Genomic DNA, 13804 nt, shown 5'->3' on the forward strand with positions numbered 1-13804 from the left:
TTTCAGCTCTTGAGCAGATGCTGGGGGGGCCATACCTTTATGTACTGCACCATGATCCTCCTCCTGCTCACCGCTAATAACCAGTCCTGGGGAGGCCTGTGATTAGGGAGGAAAGGAGGACTCACTCCCCTTAGAGTATGTGCTGCCCCCCTCCAGCCTTGAGAGTGGGTGGGGGTGACAGGAAGTTCATGGCCTGGGGTGGGGAGGAAGGCCATCTGGCCCTGCAGACCTGCCCCAGAGTCCTGGCTTAGCTTTGCCTCCCACTCTGCTCAGGAGAAGGCCAGCATAACAGGGGTCCCCCTCCTACCCAGACACCACCCCCAGAAGAGAAAAATGTGGGTGAAGATGAGAATGAGAGGGGCTGGGGAAAAGACCAAACTATTACGAGGCTCCTGGGTCTAGCCGGCTGGTGCCATTAACTGCAGGTTGTTACCACCCACTGTTCTTCCTGAGTGCCCTCCATGGTGGGTGAGCTCATTCTCTGAGTTTGCTCTACACCCCCATCCCAGGGGGCTGAAGTTTGAGAGCCAGAGTGCCCAGTGATCCCTAGGGAGGAGGGGAAGGGACTTGGGGTCCCTTACACCCCTTGAGTCCCTAATCCAATTCCAAGCATGATTCCAATCCACAATCACTGTATGTCAGGACCGGAAAGGAACTCGAGGGTCTCACTGCCTAGGAATTCCCTGACAAAAAAGATGAGAAGCCTGCTGCTTCAGAGACCTCCGCGGGGAGAGCCCACCCCCCACCCAGGCAGTCCACCCCACTTTGGCACGGCTTTCATTGTTAGAAAGTATTTCCTGATGTCCCCCTGAAGGCTAGCGAGCCAGCCAGCCAGGGGGACACAGAGAAACCCACAGCCCTCCAGAGAAATGGACGTACAGAAAACCTTCCTCCCTGGAGAAATAGACACTCGCACTCATAGAGTCACAACCTGCCAGGTAAATACTCACACACCATGTCCAACACAATTCCCTCCCTCCATACTACAGGATTCTGCCCTCTGGGGCCAAGCAAAACAAAGCTAATCCCTCTGCCACAAAATGCTGCTGTTCAGTTAATTCAGTCGTGTCTGACTCCCTGTGACCCCTTTTGGGGTTTTCTTGGCAGAGATACTGGAGTGGTTTGCCATGTCCTCTTCCAGCTCATTTTACAGATGAGGAAACTGAGGCAAGCAAGGTTAAGTGACTTGCCCAGGGTCACACAGCTAATAAATGTCTGAGGCTGGATTTGAACTCAGAAAATGAGTCTTCCTGACTCCAGGCCTGGAGCTTTGTGTACTATGGTGCCACCTAGCTGCCTCTTCTACAAGACAGTCCTTCCCATGATTAAAGACAGCTAATAATGTCACTCCTGAGTCTTCTCCAAGTAAATATTCCTAGCTTTTTCATCCACTCCTCACATGGCATGCTCTCTGGACCATTCCCCAACTTGATTACGCTCCTCTGGACACTCTCCAATTTGTCAATATCCTTGAATGCAGCGGCCAGAATGAAGCCCCATAGGCCAGGTAAAGTCTTTCCAGGCAGACGGAGTGGACAGCAGATGACCGCCCATCTAATGCCCTGACACAGGCTGTGATTGCAGCGGCTTTCTTGTCACTCGGGAAGGGGCTGCATGGAGTGTTAGGTGGAGTATTGAGTTGGGAAACACAGGACCTGAATCTGAAGCCCCTTCCTAGCCACGTGACCTTGGACAAAGAACACACTTAATCCTCAGGGGCCTCAGTTTCCTTATCTTCTAAATGGTCAGAGCAGGTGACCTTGAAGGCTTCAATGAGCTCTCCTTATTCAACCCCCACCAGAAAGAGGAGACCTGGGCTTGAATCCCATCCATGGCACTATTGACCTGACAGTCAACAAACCAATCAATAAGCATTGATTAAGTACCAACTATTTGCCAGGCGGTGGAAATAATCAACTAGCTTTTATTGTGCATGTGTGTAAACAGTCATTTTCAGTTGTGTCTGACTCTTTGTGACCCCATTTGGGGTTTTCTTGGCAGAGATACTGGAGCAGTTTGCCTTTTCCTTCTCCAGCTCATTCAACAGATGAGGAAACTGAGGTAAACAAGGTGAAGTGACTTGCCCAGGGTCACACAGCTAGGAAGTGTCTGAGGCCAGATTTGAACTCACAAAGCTGAGTCTTCCTGATTCCAGGCCCAGTGTTCTATGCACTGTGGCACCACTTGGCTTCCCAAGCATTTATTAAGTACTTACTATTTGCCAGGGGGTGAGAATAGTCAACTAGCATTTATTAAGTACTTACTGTGTGTCAGACAAGTACAAAAGATACAAAGATAGAAACCCAAAACTGTTTAAGCTATTAAAACTGCATTAAGACCTTTGGAAGACCTTTATATGTACAAAGAAATGAAACAGTCTCTGCCCCTGAGTCACCCCCATTCCCCTGGAGCAGACAGCAGGCACAATCACCTGTCTGAGCCTCATTTTCCACACCTGTAGGATGAAGGGGGTTGGACTAGTTGACCTTTACAGCTACAGAGGCTCTAACCCTTAGAACTGGGCCAATGGAGCTGGATGGGCTGATAGATGGGGAATGAGTCTCCCACCAGGTGCCCTCAGTTCTCCCCTCCCTCTCCCTAGTTAAAAGTGCCTGGTTCAGCTATGAGCCAAATAGGAGAATGTCACTGGATCTGTCTTGGGCTCTCAGAATGACCCAAGGGGCCCTGGCAGACAGAGGGAGAGGCTCCATTAGGAACCAGGGGCCCTGAATACACAGAGAAGATGCTGAGCTTGACAGATACATTTTATTAAAAAATAAAGTAACACAAAAACAAAAACCAGCCAAGGCAAAGGAGCCTTGTACTCCCTCCTAACACTGCGGTGGTTAAAAGCTTTCACCCTCGTGTGCTAGGCGGCCTCGGCCAGATAAATAAAGACGGATAGAGACATCTACAAAATTCCAGACAAATGTACCCATAGACATTCCACCCCCTGCCCCAGTGCAAAAGCATGCATGCACAGACACTTACAGCCCTCCAGATAAATACTCTCAGAGACAGATATACAAGTGCAGGTATACACATGATACCACACACGTATACACACACACATACACACACACACACACACACACACACACACACACAACGGAGGGCAGAGCAATACTGACGGCGGGGAGGGATTTGGGCCTCCCGAAGTGTGTCCTTGTGGTAGGGCTGGGCCGTCCTAGATCTTCAGCCCGGACTGCAGCCAGGGCCCTCGGAATCGCCCATGGACCGTGATGCTGACAGAAGGTGCCTGAAGGGGGACGCCTCCTGAAATGGAGCTTCCTGAGGGGACCTCCGCCTCCCACAGGGGCTGAGATAGGTCCTGCTGGATGGCCAGCACCCTCACTCCCTCTCCAGGCCCCTCCGAGGCCTCCACACTCATCATCCCAAACCCAAGGAGGCGGCGGTAGCCCAGGACGAGGGCCAGGGCCACTGCATCAAGCAGGAGCTCCAGCATTTCCACGACAGAGAGCACTGAGGACCCAAACCACAGGCTCCACAGACTGCCCATGCTTGACAGGAGCTGGGTGACCTGCTCGGGGAGGGAACAGGCCCGGGGAGTGTGAGCAGTGCAGCCCGGCCAGGCACTCTCTCCCCAGCCAAGGTCCCAGCAACTGGACACAGCCCGAAGCCTTGCCCCCTCCACAACCGATCCTCTGCTTGGGCCTTCTTCCCTGGGACCCAGCCCCCTTCCCCTCGGGCCATTCCTCCTATCCCAGTCCCTACCCACTCATTTGCCCATTTCCCAGTGTCCTGGTCTCTTCCCTTTAATTCCCCAGCTCCTCAAGGCCCAGCCCCAGGGACCACAGAATCCAGCCTCTTTCTTGGACCCAGCCCCTCCATCCCAATTCCAGCAGGATCCTAGCCCCTCTCCCTCAGGGCCCTCAGGGTTCAGCCCCACCCCTCTGGCCCCTCTGTCCAGCCACCTTTGGCCTAGCCCAGCTCACCGAATACACCGGAGTTTCATCCACGGAGCGATAATTGAGCTGCTGGTAGAATATGTGGACCTTGGTGACGCTGTTCCTGCCCAGGAGAAAAGCCACCAGGGGATGAGCGAACGGTGGTCTCCCATCCCCCTTTCCTACCCTTCCCATCTGGGCCCCCAGTCCCCTGGGTGGGCTAAGAGGAGCCCACTGGGCTTAAGACAGAAGGTGCTGAGAGGCTGGTGGTCCAGGTAGGCAGGTCAGGATGGGCAATGGATTTTATAAAGGAGCCTGCACCTCACCCCAGACCTACCTTTTTTCCCTGGAATTGTTCTTCTTGTCCAGCGTGGACAGGATCCAGTCCTACACAGAAAAGACTTCATTAAAGGGTCCGTGCTCAGACCCTTCCCCAGCCTGCCTCTTACCAGCATCTGCATGAAGGGGATGGAGGGCGATGGCCTCCTGGGGCATGGGGGAGGAGAGCAGAAGCTGAGGGGCCTCTGTCATTTCCTGGCTCTGTGGCCTTGGGCCAGTCCCTTCACCCCTGTGGGACCTGTTTTCTTCATCTGTAAAATGGGGGGGAGGGTTGGTCCCTTAGAAGGTCCCTTCTAGGTCAAGATTTGAATTTGTGCTCTGTTGCATAACCCACATGAGTGTGTTTCTGTGCATGTGTGTTGGGGGTAGGGGGAGACAAGCATTTATTAAGCTCCTACTGGATACATTCACTGTGCTAAGCGCTTCACAAATATTAGTTCATTTGATCCTCACAACGGCCCTGGGAGGGAGGTGCCATTATTATCCCAAATTTATGGTTGAGGAAGCTGAGGCAGATAGAGTTAAAGTGACTTTGCCAGGGTCACACAGCAAAGAAGTGTCTGAGGATGGATATGAATTTGCATCATCTTGACTCTAGGCCCAGCGCTCTATCTTGTATACCACCACCTGCCTTGGTAGTGTGTGCCCAGATGCACACACATTCATGTGTACATGTATGCACATGTGTGTGCATGTGGGGAAGGTTAATCCTCCATAGAAAGTATGGGGGAGGAAAGAACCTTGAAGACTCAGCTTGGGGGTGTTGGAACAGGCCTCTTCGGCCAGAATTTGTTTCCCAGAGGACTCTGAGTTTTCGGGCTCTCTGACCCGCCCCCTCCCATCCCCACCCCAGCTTTGGGGCCTCTTTACCTCTGCCTTAGATGATGGCCACTTGGCGACCCCTGCTGAGAGATGGTACAAGGATTCCCTGGGGAGATACCAACAGGCCCCACCTGGGTTAGAGGGCAGCAGGCCGATTGCCTCCTCCCCCACCCCGACCCCCACCTCCACGATCCCCCTAGCACCTGGAGATGCAGCCGCTCCCTTACCAGCAGGGCTTGGGGCAGCGGCTGAAGCAGGGGAGCCTGTGGGCCTCCAGGTTTTGGTACAGTTTGTAGAAGCAGTGACCTAGGAGGGGGAAGGCAGGAAAGTCTGGTGGTCAGCATCTGTGTGCCAGGTGGGTATCCAGGATCCCGGGGGTAATTGGGCAGGGGATGGTAGGTGGGTAATGGGGCAGCTTGTGAGCTGGGACCATTCTTCTCCGATTGTGTGTGAGGAGGGGTATGTGGAATGAGGTAGGGATGATCCAGCCTGAGTGGAGATCCTGAGCCCCAATACTAGCCAAGTCCTCCATGGATGGGGAGGAAGGCCCCACATCAGAAGAGAAGCCAATGGGATCGGGGGGACACTGAGGCATGGTGTAGGAAGAGCCTTTGGGGAGAAGTGGCTGACAGTCTCCCTGCCCACCTATAACCTCCCCCTCCCCCTCCCTTGCCAGGATGGCTCCCAGGCCTTCTCCTCACCCCAAGCTGGATACTGGTTGTAGTTGCAAAACTGGGCTCCCTCCGGGAGTGGGTAGAAGTAATAACCACAGCCACAGGTCTTGATCATTAGCTCCTGGAAGCAGGAGTGCAAGCAAGCCTGAGGGGAGAGGGGGAGAGGCACCTTGGAGCTGAGCTCCCCTCCTCCCCTCCCCCTGTAGCTTTCCCCTGGCTGGAGTGGGAGAATGACTGACCACTCCCTTCTTTCACCCCAGACCTCAGGGCTCTGGGCAGCTAGCCCATGGGGTGTCTCTCAGACACTCACCCCCAGGGGCTCCTCTGTTTGTCAGGCTGCCTGCTCTGAGAGGGCCACCCAGCTGCCAGGGAGTGCCCAGGATCCTTCTGGGCAGCGGGCAAGGGTGTCCCCAGGGTTCTGCCGGACATGCCAGCTATCTTCAGGTATTGGAAGGGCTACCCTTGGGATGAGTACTTAGCTTTATTCTGCTTGACCCCCCAGGGTAGTCCCAGGAGCAGCGGCAGATGTTGGCTGGGTGTCCTTGAAGAGTCAACGGCTCTTCTCTGGGGCCCAGAGTGGGCTGGGACCTTGACAAGGAGTGGGGAGGAAGAGAGCTCTCTCCCTTGTTAGAGGTCTTCAAGCAAGGGCTGGACGCCCAGACATGAGGGCGGGTGGAAAGGGTCTCTTTTTGAGGTGATGGTTACACAAGAGGGTTGAGGACCTGCTGGGAAGGGGGAAAGGGTAGGGTGACATGGAGTGGGAGGGGAAAGGCCGATACCTGCGTGGAATAGGCGCTGTCATAAAGAAGCTGGACATCCACGTCCCCACCATCCTTTGTGCAGCGGTCATACTGCCCCCCTAGCCGGTGCACCTCATCCTGGGGAGACATAAAGGGTGGCCCCCTCAGTCCTCTGCACTGGCTTCCCCACACACAGGCTGGGGCCCAGCTGTCTTCAGGTCAGTTAGTAGGTCACTGGGGGAGCGGGGCGGGCACCTTATTGGGAGGCTGGGAGAGTATGTTGGTGGATGACATCAGAGAGGCCCCAGGAGGGAGAAAGGGGGACAGGGGCCGATCTTAGGGCCAGGGACAACAGTTAAGATCACAGATCTAGAGCCGATGAGGCCAGTCCTATTAGGGGAGGGGGAACACACCCCCTCTGAGTCCTAGCCCCTGCTGCTGATAACGCAACCTCTAACCGCTGAGGTACCTCAGAGACCACAGGATCATGGAAGTCATCTAACACAATCTTTCCATTTTACAGGTGAGGAAACCGAGCCCACAGAATAAGTGACTTGTCAAAGTCACCCAACTGATCAGTAGAAAAGCTGAGTTTCTGACCCAGGTCCTCTGCCTCTAAATCCACCATTCTCTGCCTCCTGCTGTGGCCAGCCATCTTGTCCACTCTGCTCAGGCCATCTTGTACTGAACCTCCCAGCTCCTTGTCTCTGGGGCCCTGCCTCAGCCCTCTCCCCAGCTCCCTGGCTCACCTCCCTCACACCGATTGTGGTCTCAGTGCCTGGACGGATGCTGAAGCCCTGGTACTCCAAGAAAGGTGTCTGGTTCCGGGCATGGATTATGACCTTGACCCCAGCCTCAGTGGACAGCAATGGGAGGTGATCATTCTGCTCGGCCTTGAGAATGAGGCTGATTCCTGGCAACAAGAAAAGGAGGATGAGGGAGGCTGTTGGCCCAGACATGTGCAGCTCTTTCCACTCCAGGCTAGGCTCAGGGGCCCAATCAGAGAGCCAGAACCCCAACATTCAAGGCTTCTGCCATCTGACGCCAATCTACCTGGAGTGTTTTTCTCACACTATGCCTCCCTCCCTGCCCCTTGCCATATTTCATGGTCCAGCCCAAACGTGTCAGACACATTGCCCGCAGGCTACATATGGCCCAAACCTTCCTGAGTATGGCTCAAACCAGATTCAAATGCAAATGAGAAATACTTGCCAAAATAAAAATGCAATAAAACATAGATAATATTCCATTTTAAAACCAAGTTTCTATGTAGCCCTTCCTTATGGTAGGCTCAGTGGCCCTGGTTCTCATTGAGTTGGACACCACTGGTTGGGCCAAACTGGACTCCATATTTGTAGGGTCCCTCCCAGAATCTAGAGCCCTTCCTTCAGACAATCTCATCTGCCTTCCCATATGCTTTCCTAGTACTGCCTCCCACGCTTGGGGCATATACCCTGCCACTTCATCCCCCATCTGATGAAGACCTTTCCTTCTTATCAAGGCCTGGCTCAGTGGTCACTTCCTCCATGGAACCTGCCCTGATTCCACATTTCTGCAGCCCTCTGCATCCCCATATGGGGAGTACTTGCCCTCCACCTTAGGTACACGTTTGTTGAATTTAAGTGAATTAGAGTGCCTGAGCAGACATCGTCACCCTTAGCAGGATGATGGAGTCACGGAAGTTTGTCCAGGGGTCTCAGACCTCCGCTGCTCTGTGCCCTACTTTGGTGTTGTCTCCTGCCTGCCCGGCCCTCATCCTCGGCCTGCCACAAACACTCTGGAGGACCTAAGCCAAGCCCCCCCAACTCCTTTGGATCTCAGTGCCTTCATCTAGAAAATGATTCTAATCCATAACCTCCATTAAAGGAATTTGAATTTAACAAGGATCAAAGCCTTCCCCCCCCCCCCAATTCTAGCTTCAGGAAACAGCTTCTCACTAAATTATTAGCATTATTTCAAGGTTGGGAGGGAGGAGTATATCTAGGGTCCTTAATTTATCATTTTGTTCCCTAGGATCAGATATTTAGTGATGAAGAGGCCTAGGAGGTCATCGGGCCCAACCTTATCACATGGAAACTGGTTCCCAAAGAAGGGAGGTGATTTGTCTGAAACTGGTAGAATCGGGATCTGACTCCAGGCCTCTGATAACAATCAGATTCTCCTCTCTGCATTCTTTTCCTGTGGGTTAAGGTCAACCACGCTCCAAGGGGTGCATGAAGGCATGGCAAGTCCTATATGCTTCATTAGCACTCCCATCCCTCAAGTCTCCAAGTCCCCTGTGCTTTCCTCCCCACGATAGGCCCCTGCTGCACCTACCATGAGTGAGCCCTGACCGATCGGCTTTCCAGAAGCCATTCATTCCTCGATTGTTGAATGTATAACAGCTCCCATAGATGGGGTGATGGAAGAACTGATAGTCCCTGTGGAAAGCCAAAGAAGTTTGTGTGATTAACCCCAGATGAGCTGGTCTGGGCCCTTGGGATGAGTTGAAATGACCCCAGACCCTTCTCTGCTCTTCCCTCACAATGGTGCACCCTTAGCTTGGCCCCAAGTCCTTGGTTCATTTGGTTCCTTGGATTTAGGACTAGAAGGCACCTTAGCAATTATTTAACCATAATATCAGGGCAGCTAGGTGGTGCAGTGGGTAGAATGCCAGGCCTGGAGTCAGGAAGACATATCTTACTGAGTTCAAATCTAGCCTCATCTACTTATTAGCTGTGTGATCCTGGGCAAGTCACTTAACCCTATTTGCCTCAGTTTCCTCATTTGTCAAATGGGCTGGAGAAGGAAATGGTAAACCCTGCTAGTATCTTTGCCAAGAAAACCCAAAATGGTGTCATGAAGAGTCCAGTACATGACTGAAACAAGTGAACCACCACCACCACCACCACCACCACCACAATGTTACCCAGTGTCCCAGACTTAGAGAAGGAAGGGATTTTCTGAGATCAGATTTTGCAGAAAAAAGGCCACCCAGAGAAATGACTTGCCCAAGGTCACACAAGAAATAAATGGCTGAGCCAGGATTCAAACTCTTAGTCTCCTGACTCTAAAGTTAGTGGTTTCTCCCTGCTCCACACACACCTAAGGAGCAGCCCAGGGTCAGGCTTTGCAGCCCCAGCTTCTGTCCCTGTCTTCCCAAGGCCTTGCAATGTCCCTGCTTTGCGATTCTCAGCCCTGGATCTGGGCGGCTGTGGCCTGGGGTGGGTATGGAGGGGGCACAGACAGTAGATGCTGGCCACAAGGCTGGTTCCCCATTCTCTCCTCACTGTGTCATCTGCCCTGCCCCACTCGTGGCTTCTCGCTCTTTCCTGGTTGCCCTTCATGTCTCCCGGCATACCACCCACCCCCAGCCCCTCACTGCTCCTAATAACTTCCTTTACCCCACCCCCATGGCTCCTGATATGTTGCCCCTGATATATTAATCATTTTCCTCTAGTTTCTTACTTTCTAGGCCCCCCTCCTGCCAACCACACTGTATTCAGGACTTTGCTAACCTCCACTCCTGTTTACCAGTCATCCTGATCATCCCCTCCTCCTGTGCCCTCTCCTCCCAGCTACCCCCTCCTCTCACCGGTCCTGAGAGTCTCGCCCTCCCTCTCAGGGCCCCCTCTTCCCCAACCCCCAGACCTCCTGCTCCCCTAAAGCCCCTTTATCTACTCCTAACAGGCTTGCTGGCACCCTTCCCCCAGCCCTTCAGTCTAACCCCTTTCTCTGACATTCCCCCACTCTCTGATTGCCTTTCCCCTTATCTCTTCTTCTCTTCTTCTTCTTCTTCTTCTTCTTCTTCTTCTTCTTCTTCTTCTTCTTCTTCTTCTTCTTGCAATGGGGTTAAGTGACTTGCCCAAGGTCACAAAGCTAGTAAATGTCAAGTGGTTGAGGCTGGATTTGAACTCAGGTCCTCCTGACTCTGGGGCCAGTGCTCTATCCACTTCACCACCTTGCTGCCCCCCCTTATCCCTTCTTGATAGCACCCCCTCCCAGTTCTCATTGTCCTCCGCCCCATTGACTGGGCTTCACTGTAGGATGTGTCATTGCCCCTGAAAGGCTCTCCCCACCTCCCCAGTGCCCTAACCGTCCCCACCCTCGGATCACGCCCCTGCCACTCACTTCTTCTGACAGGCCCCACCACTGTCGCAGCAGCTGGAGATGAAGTCGCTGCCACGGGATTCGTGGGCTGTCTCGTTGTACGGTGGCAGCAGGGACATGATGTTGATGAAGTGGAACCGGTACCAGTCCCGGATGGCCGCAACCCCAGAGGAGTGGGCACGGTGAAAGCAGTCACCGCCTGTGCTGTTACACTGCAGTGGAGGAGAGAGGCATCGGGGGCACCCCCTGGGATTGAGAGACCCTGCCCCTCACCTGAGACCCTCCGTCTGCCCAGAAAGACCTGGAGTCAATGAACACCATTGCAGACCCAACCATGGGGCTCTCAGCTCTCCCCCACCTGGGCCCCCTTACCACCTGTTATCTATTCAGCCTCCCCCAATCTCTCTGAGAGGCAATGGGCCTATTCGATTGCTCAGCTAGCCTGTTCACCCATGTGTATACTGCTCATATGAGCCTCTCTGTGTCTGCCTCCATTGTTCCTGCATGGAAGCAAGCCTAGGCTGTAGAATTTGAGGGCTTCCTGATGAGTGGCAATGCGGAAAAGGGAGTGGCTTTGGAATTAGAGGCCCTGGGCTTGAAGAATCTCTGAGTCTCCAAATCAGAAGAGACCTCAGAGGTCATTGAGGCCAACGCAGGAGTCCTTTCTACATCACACCTGAGAAGTTTTCCAGATACACTGTGTGTGGTCATGCCTCCTCCAAATTGATTTCTTGAGCCCAGATGTCAGACTTCACATTTATCCCTAGGACATTTCATCTTCTCAGATTTGGCCCAAAGTTCTACCCTGTCAAGATCTTGTTGGAGCCTTACTCTGTCACCCAGAGTGTCAGCTAACCCTTCCAGCTTTGTGCCACATGAAAATCTGATAAGTATGTCATCTATATATTTGACTAGGCAGCTAGGTGGCACAGTGAATAGAGCATCATGGCTAGAGTCAGAAAGACCTGAGTTCAGATCTGCCCTCAGACACTTACTAGCTATGTGACCCTGGGCAAGTCACTTAACCTTGTTTACCTCAGTTTCCTCATCTGTAAAAGGAACTGGAGAAGGAAATGGCAAACCACTCCAGTACCTTTGCCAAGAACACCCCAAATGGGGTCATGAAGAGTCAGACACAAGTAAAAAATGACTGAACTTTGAACTCTGACCCTTTCTGGCTATGTGACATTGGATAAATCCCTTTCCCTCTCTGGGCTCCAGTGTCCTTAGCTTTAAAATGAAGATGACCTCCGAGTTCCAAACTCTAACATTCTGGGATGTTGAGTCACACCACGGGGTCTAGCATCTCCAACTTCCAGTCAGAAAGACCATACTCCCCACCCCACTGCCAGACACATCCATTTTTATTGACTCTGTCCTTGGAAGAGTGATATCCCTTGTTATTTGGGAAGAAGAGGTGGTGGGAGGTTGCACTCACCAGCCTGAACCCCACTCTGTTAATGGCCTCCCTGTCCAGCTTCTCTAGGTAGATACTTCGGTCGAGGTGAAAGGACCTGTTAGAACTGGGTCCAGTAGCAGGGTAGCCTTGCCCCCCAGCCTGTCTTTCGGTGATGTTTAACTTGTATAAGGAATAGATATTCTCCTGGGCAAATTCATCCAGGTCTTCCAGGTATCGCTTCACGAGCAGAGACCTATGGGATGATAAGATTTAGAAGCTGGGGTGGGGCAGCTAGGTAGCACCATGGTGGATACAGCACAGGGCCTGGAGTCAGGAGGACCTGAGTTCAAATCCAGCCTCAGGCACTTCCTAGTTGTGTGACTCTGGGCAAGTCACTTAATCCTGATTGCCTCCTCCAGGAAAAAAAGAAGAGATTTAGAAACCAGCACATAGTATGCACTTAACCATTTGTGTTGGTAGATGGATGGATTGAGCTTGGGCCCTCAGTTAAGGATCTCTGTGACTCAAGGATACACAGGCCCTGACCCCTTACCTATGAGGGTTCATGTCGCACAACGTAACGGATGGGAACATTTTGGGCTCTGAGTGGAGAGAGATGGTCATGATGACCGAGTATTTCCAGTACTGGTTGAAGAGAAGCCCAAACTGCCAGTAAAGCATGCCAAAGGAGGCCAAGAAGAGCATGCTCCAGAAAGCTGTCTTCAGGCGGTTGTGGCTGGAGCAGACGAGCCGCACTGTGCCATGGATGGTTGTGTTGGTGCAAAAAAAGTTAAACATGTCCCTGAAGGAGTCATAGAGCTCAATCAGCCCCTCACTCTTCTGCTGCTCCCCAGGGCTCTCCATTGTCCCAAACCTGGAGTCAAGGAGGAAAACCGGCTCGTTACCTAGGGTTGAACATTCATTCCCCACTCCCTAGAGCTGGCTTGTGGAGATCTGTGCCTTGGGGGCTCTTGCCTGGACATGGAGCTGCCTCAGTGGCTTCTGCGTGCCCTTTGGTTCAAGGACAGCTGCTAGCATCTGCTAAGCACGTCATCTAACACTATTGCATTGGAGGGCAGCTAGGTGGTCCAGCGGATAGGAGCACCAGCCCCACAGTCAGGAGGACCTGAGTTCAAATCCAGCCTCAGACACTTCCTAGCTGTGTGACCCTGGGCAAATCACTTCACCCTGTTCGCCTCAATTTCCTCATCTGTAAAATGAGCTGGAGAAGGAAATGGCAAGCCACTCCAGTATCTCCACCAAGAAAGCCCCAAATGGGGTCACCAAGAGTCAGACATGACTGAAAACGATTCAACAACATCCCATTGGAGCCTTGTAAACACTCTGCAGAGGTAATGATTAAACGAGATGATGATTGTAAAGTGCTTTCCATGGTCCCTGGTACCTTTTGTTGTTCAGTCATTTCAGTTGTGTTCGAGATGCAGTGAGTGACCTTGGCCTTTCTAAATTAAGGTATTTTCTGGGCCTCAGTTTGTCTGAAGCAATGTCCATTAGGTGCCACTATTGCGCCCATTTGACAGATGAGGAAACTGAGTCAAGCAGAGGTGAAGTCATACCGCTCCAGGTCCAGGTGCCACCTAGCAGCCTCATTAATCCCAGTGACATTTCTACAGTGTTTTCAGGCTTGCAGTCTTTTGCATCTGTTACCTCAGTTGACTTTCACAACTTTAGGAGCTGAGTTCTAGTGTTAGCCCACCGATGTTCAGAGAGTTGAAGTGACTTGCCCAGGGTGGTCATACGGCTACAAAGAATCAGATTTGAATCATAATCTTTGTGACAGTAAATCCAGGACTTTGTCATGTCACACTCTCC

The 13804-nt window shown here is 52.5% G+C and overlaps 1 protein-coding gene across 1 annotated transcript; it reads right to left on the reverse strand.

Annotated features, from left to right (window-relative positions):
* Positions 1-3187: 3187 nt before the first annotated feature.
* SCNN1D (sodium channel epithelial 1 subunit delta) lies at positions 3188-12835 on the reverse strand. The gene is made up of 12 exons (XM_078146230.1): positions 12525-12835; positions 12011-12224; positions 10594-10784; positions 8800-8903; positions 7233-7396; positions 6523-6621; positions 5771-5888; positions 5297-5375; positions 5118-5175; positions 4246-4295; positions 3957-4128; positions 3188-3541 (listed from the first exon to the last, which is right to left on the reverse strand). The coding sequence occupies exons 1-12, from the start codon at positions 12833-12835 to the stop codon at positions 3188-3190; spliced, it is 1914 nt and encodes a 637-aa protein (XP_078002356.1).
* Positions 12836-13804: the final 969 nt, after the last annotated feature.

Source organism: Phascolarctos cinereus, unplaced genomic scaffold (assembly GCF_003287225.1).
Source record: "Phascolarctos cinereus isolate Bilbo 61053 unplaced genomic scaffold, phaCin_HiC Scaffold_726;HRSCAF=1367, whole genome shotgun sequence".
Lineage (NCBI taxonomy): Eukaryota > Metazoa > Chordata > Mammalia > Diprotodontia > Phascolarctidae > Phascolarctos > Phascolarctos cinereus.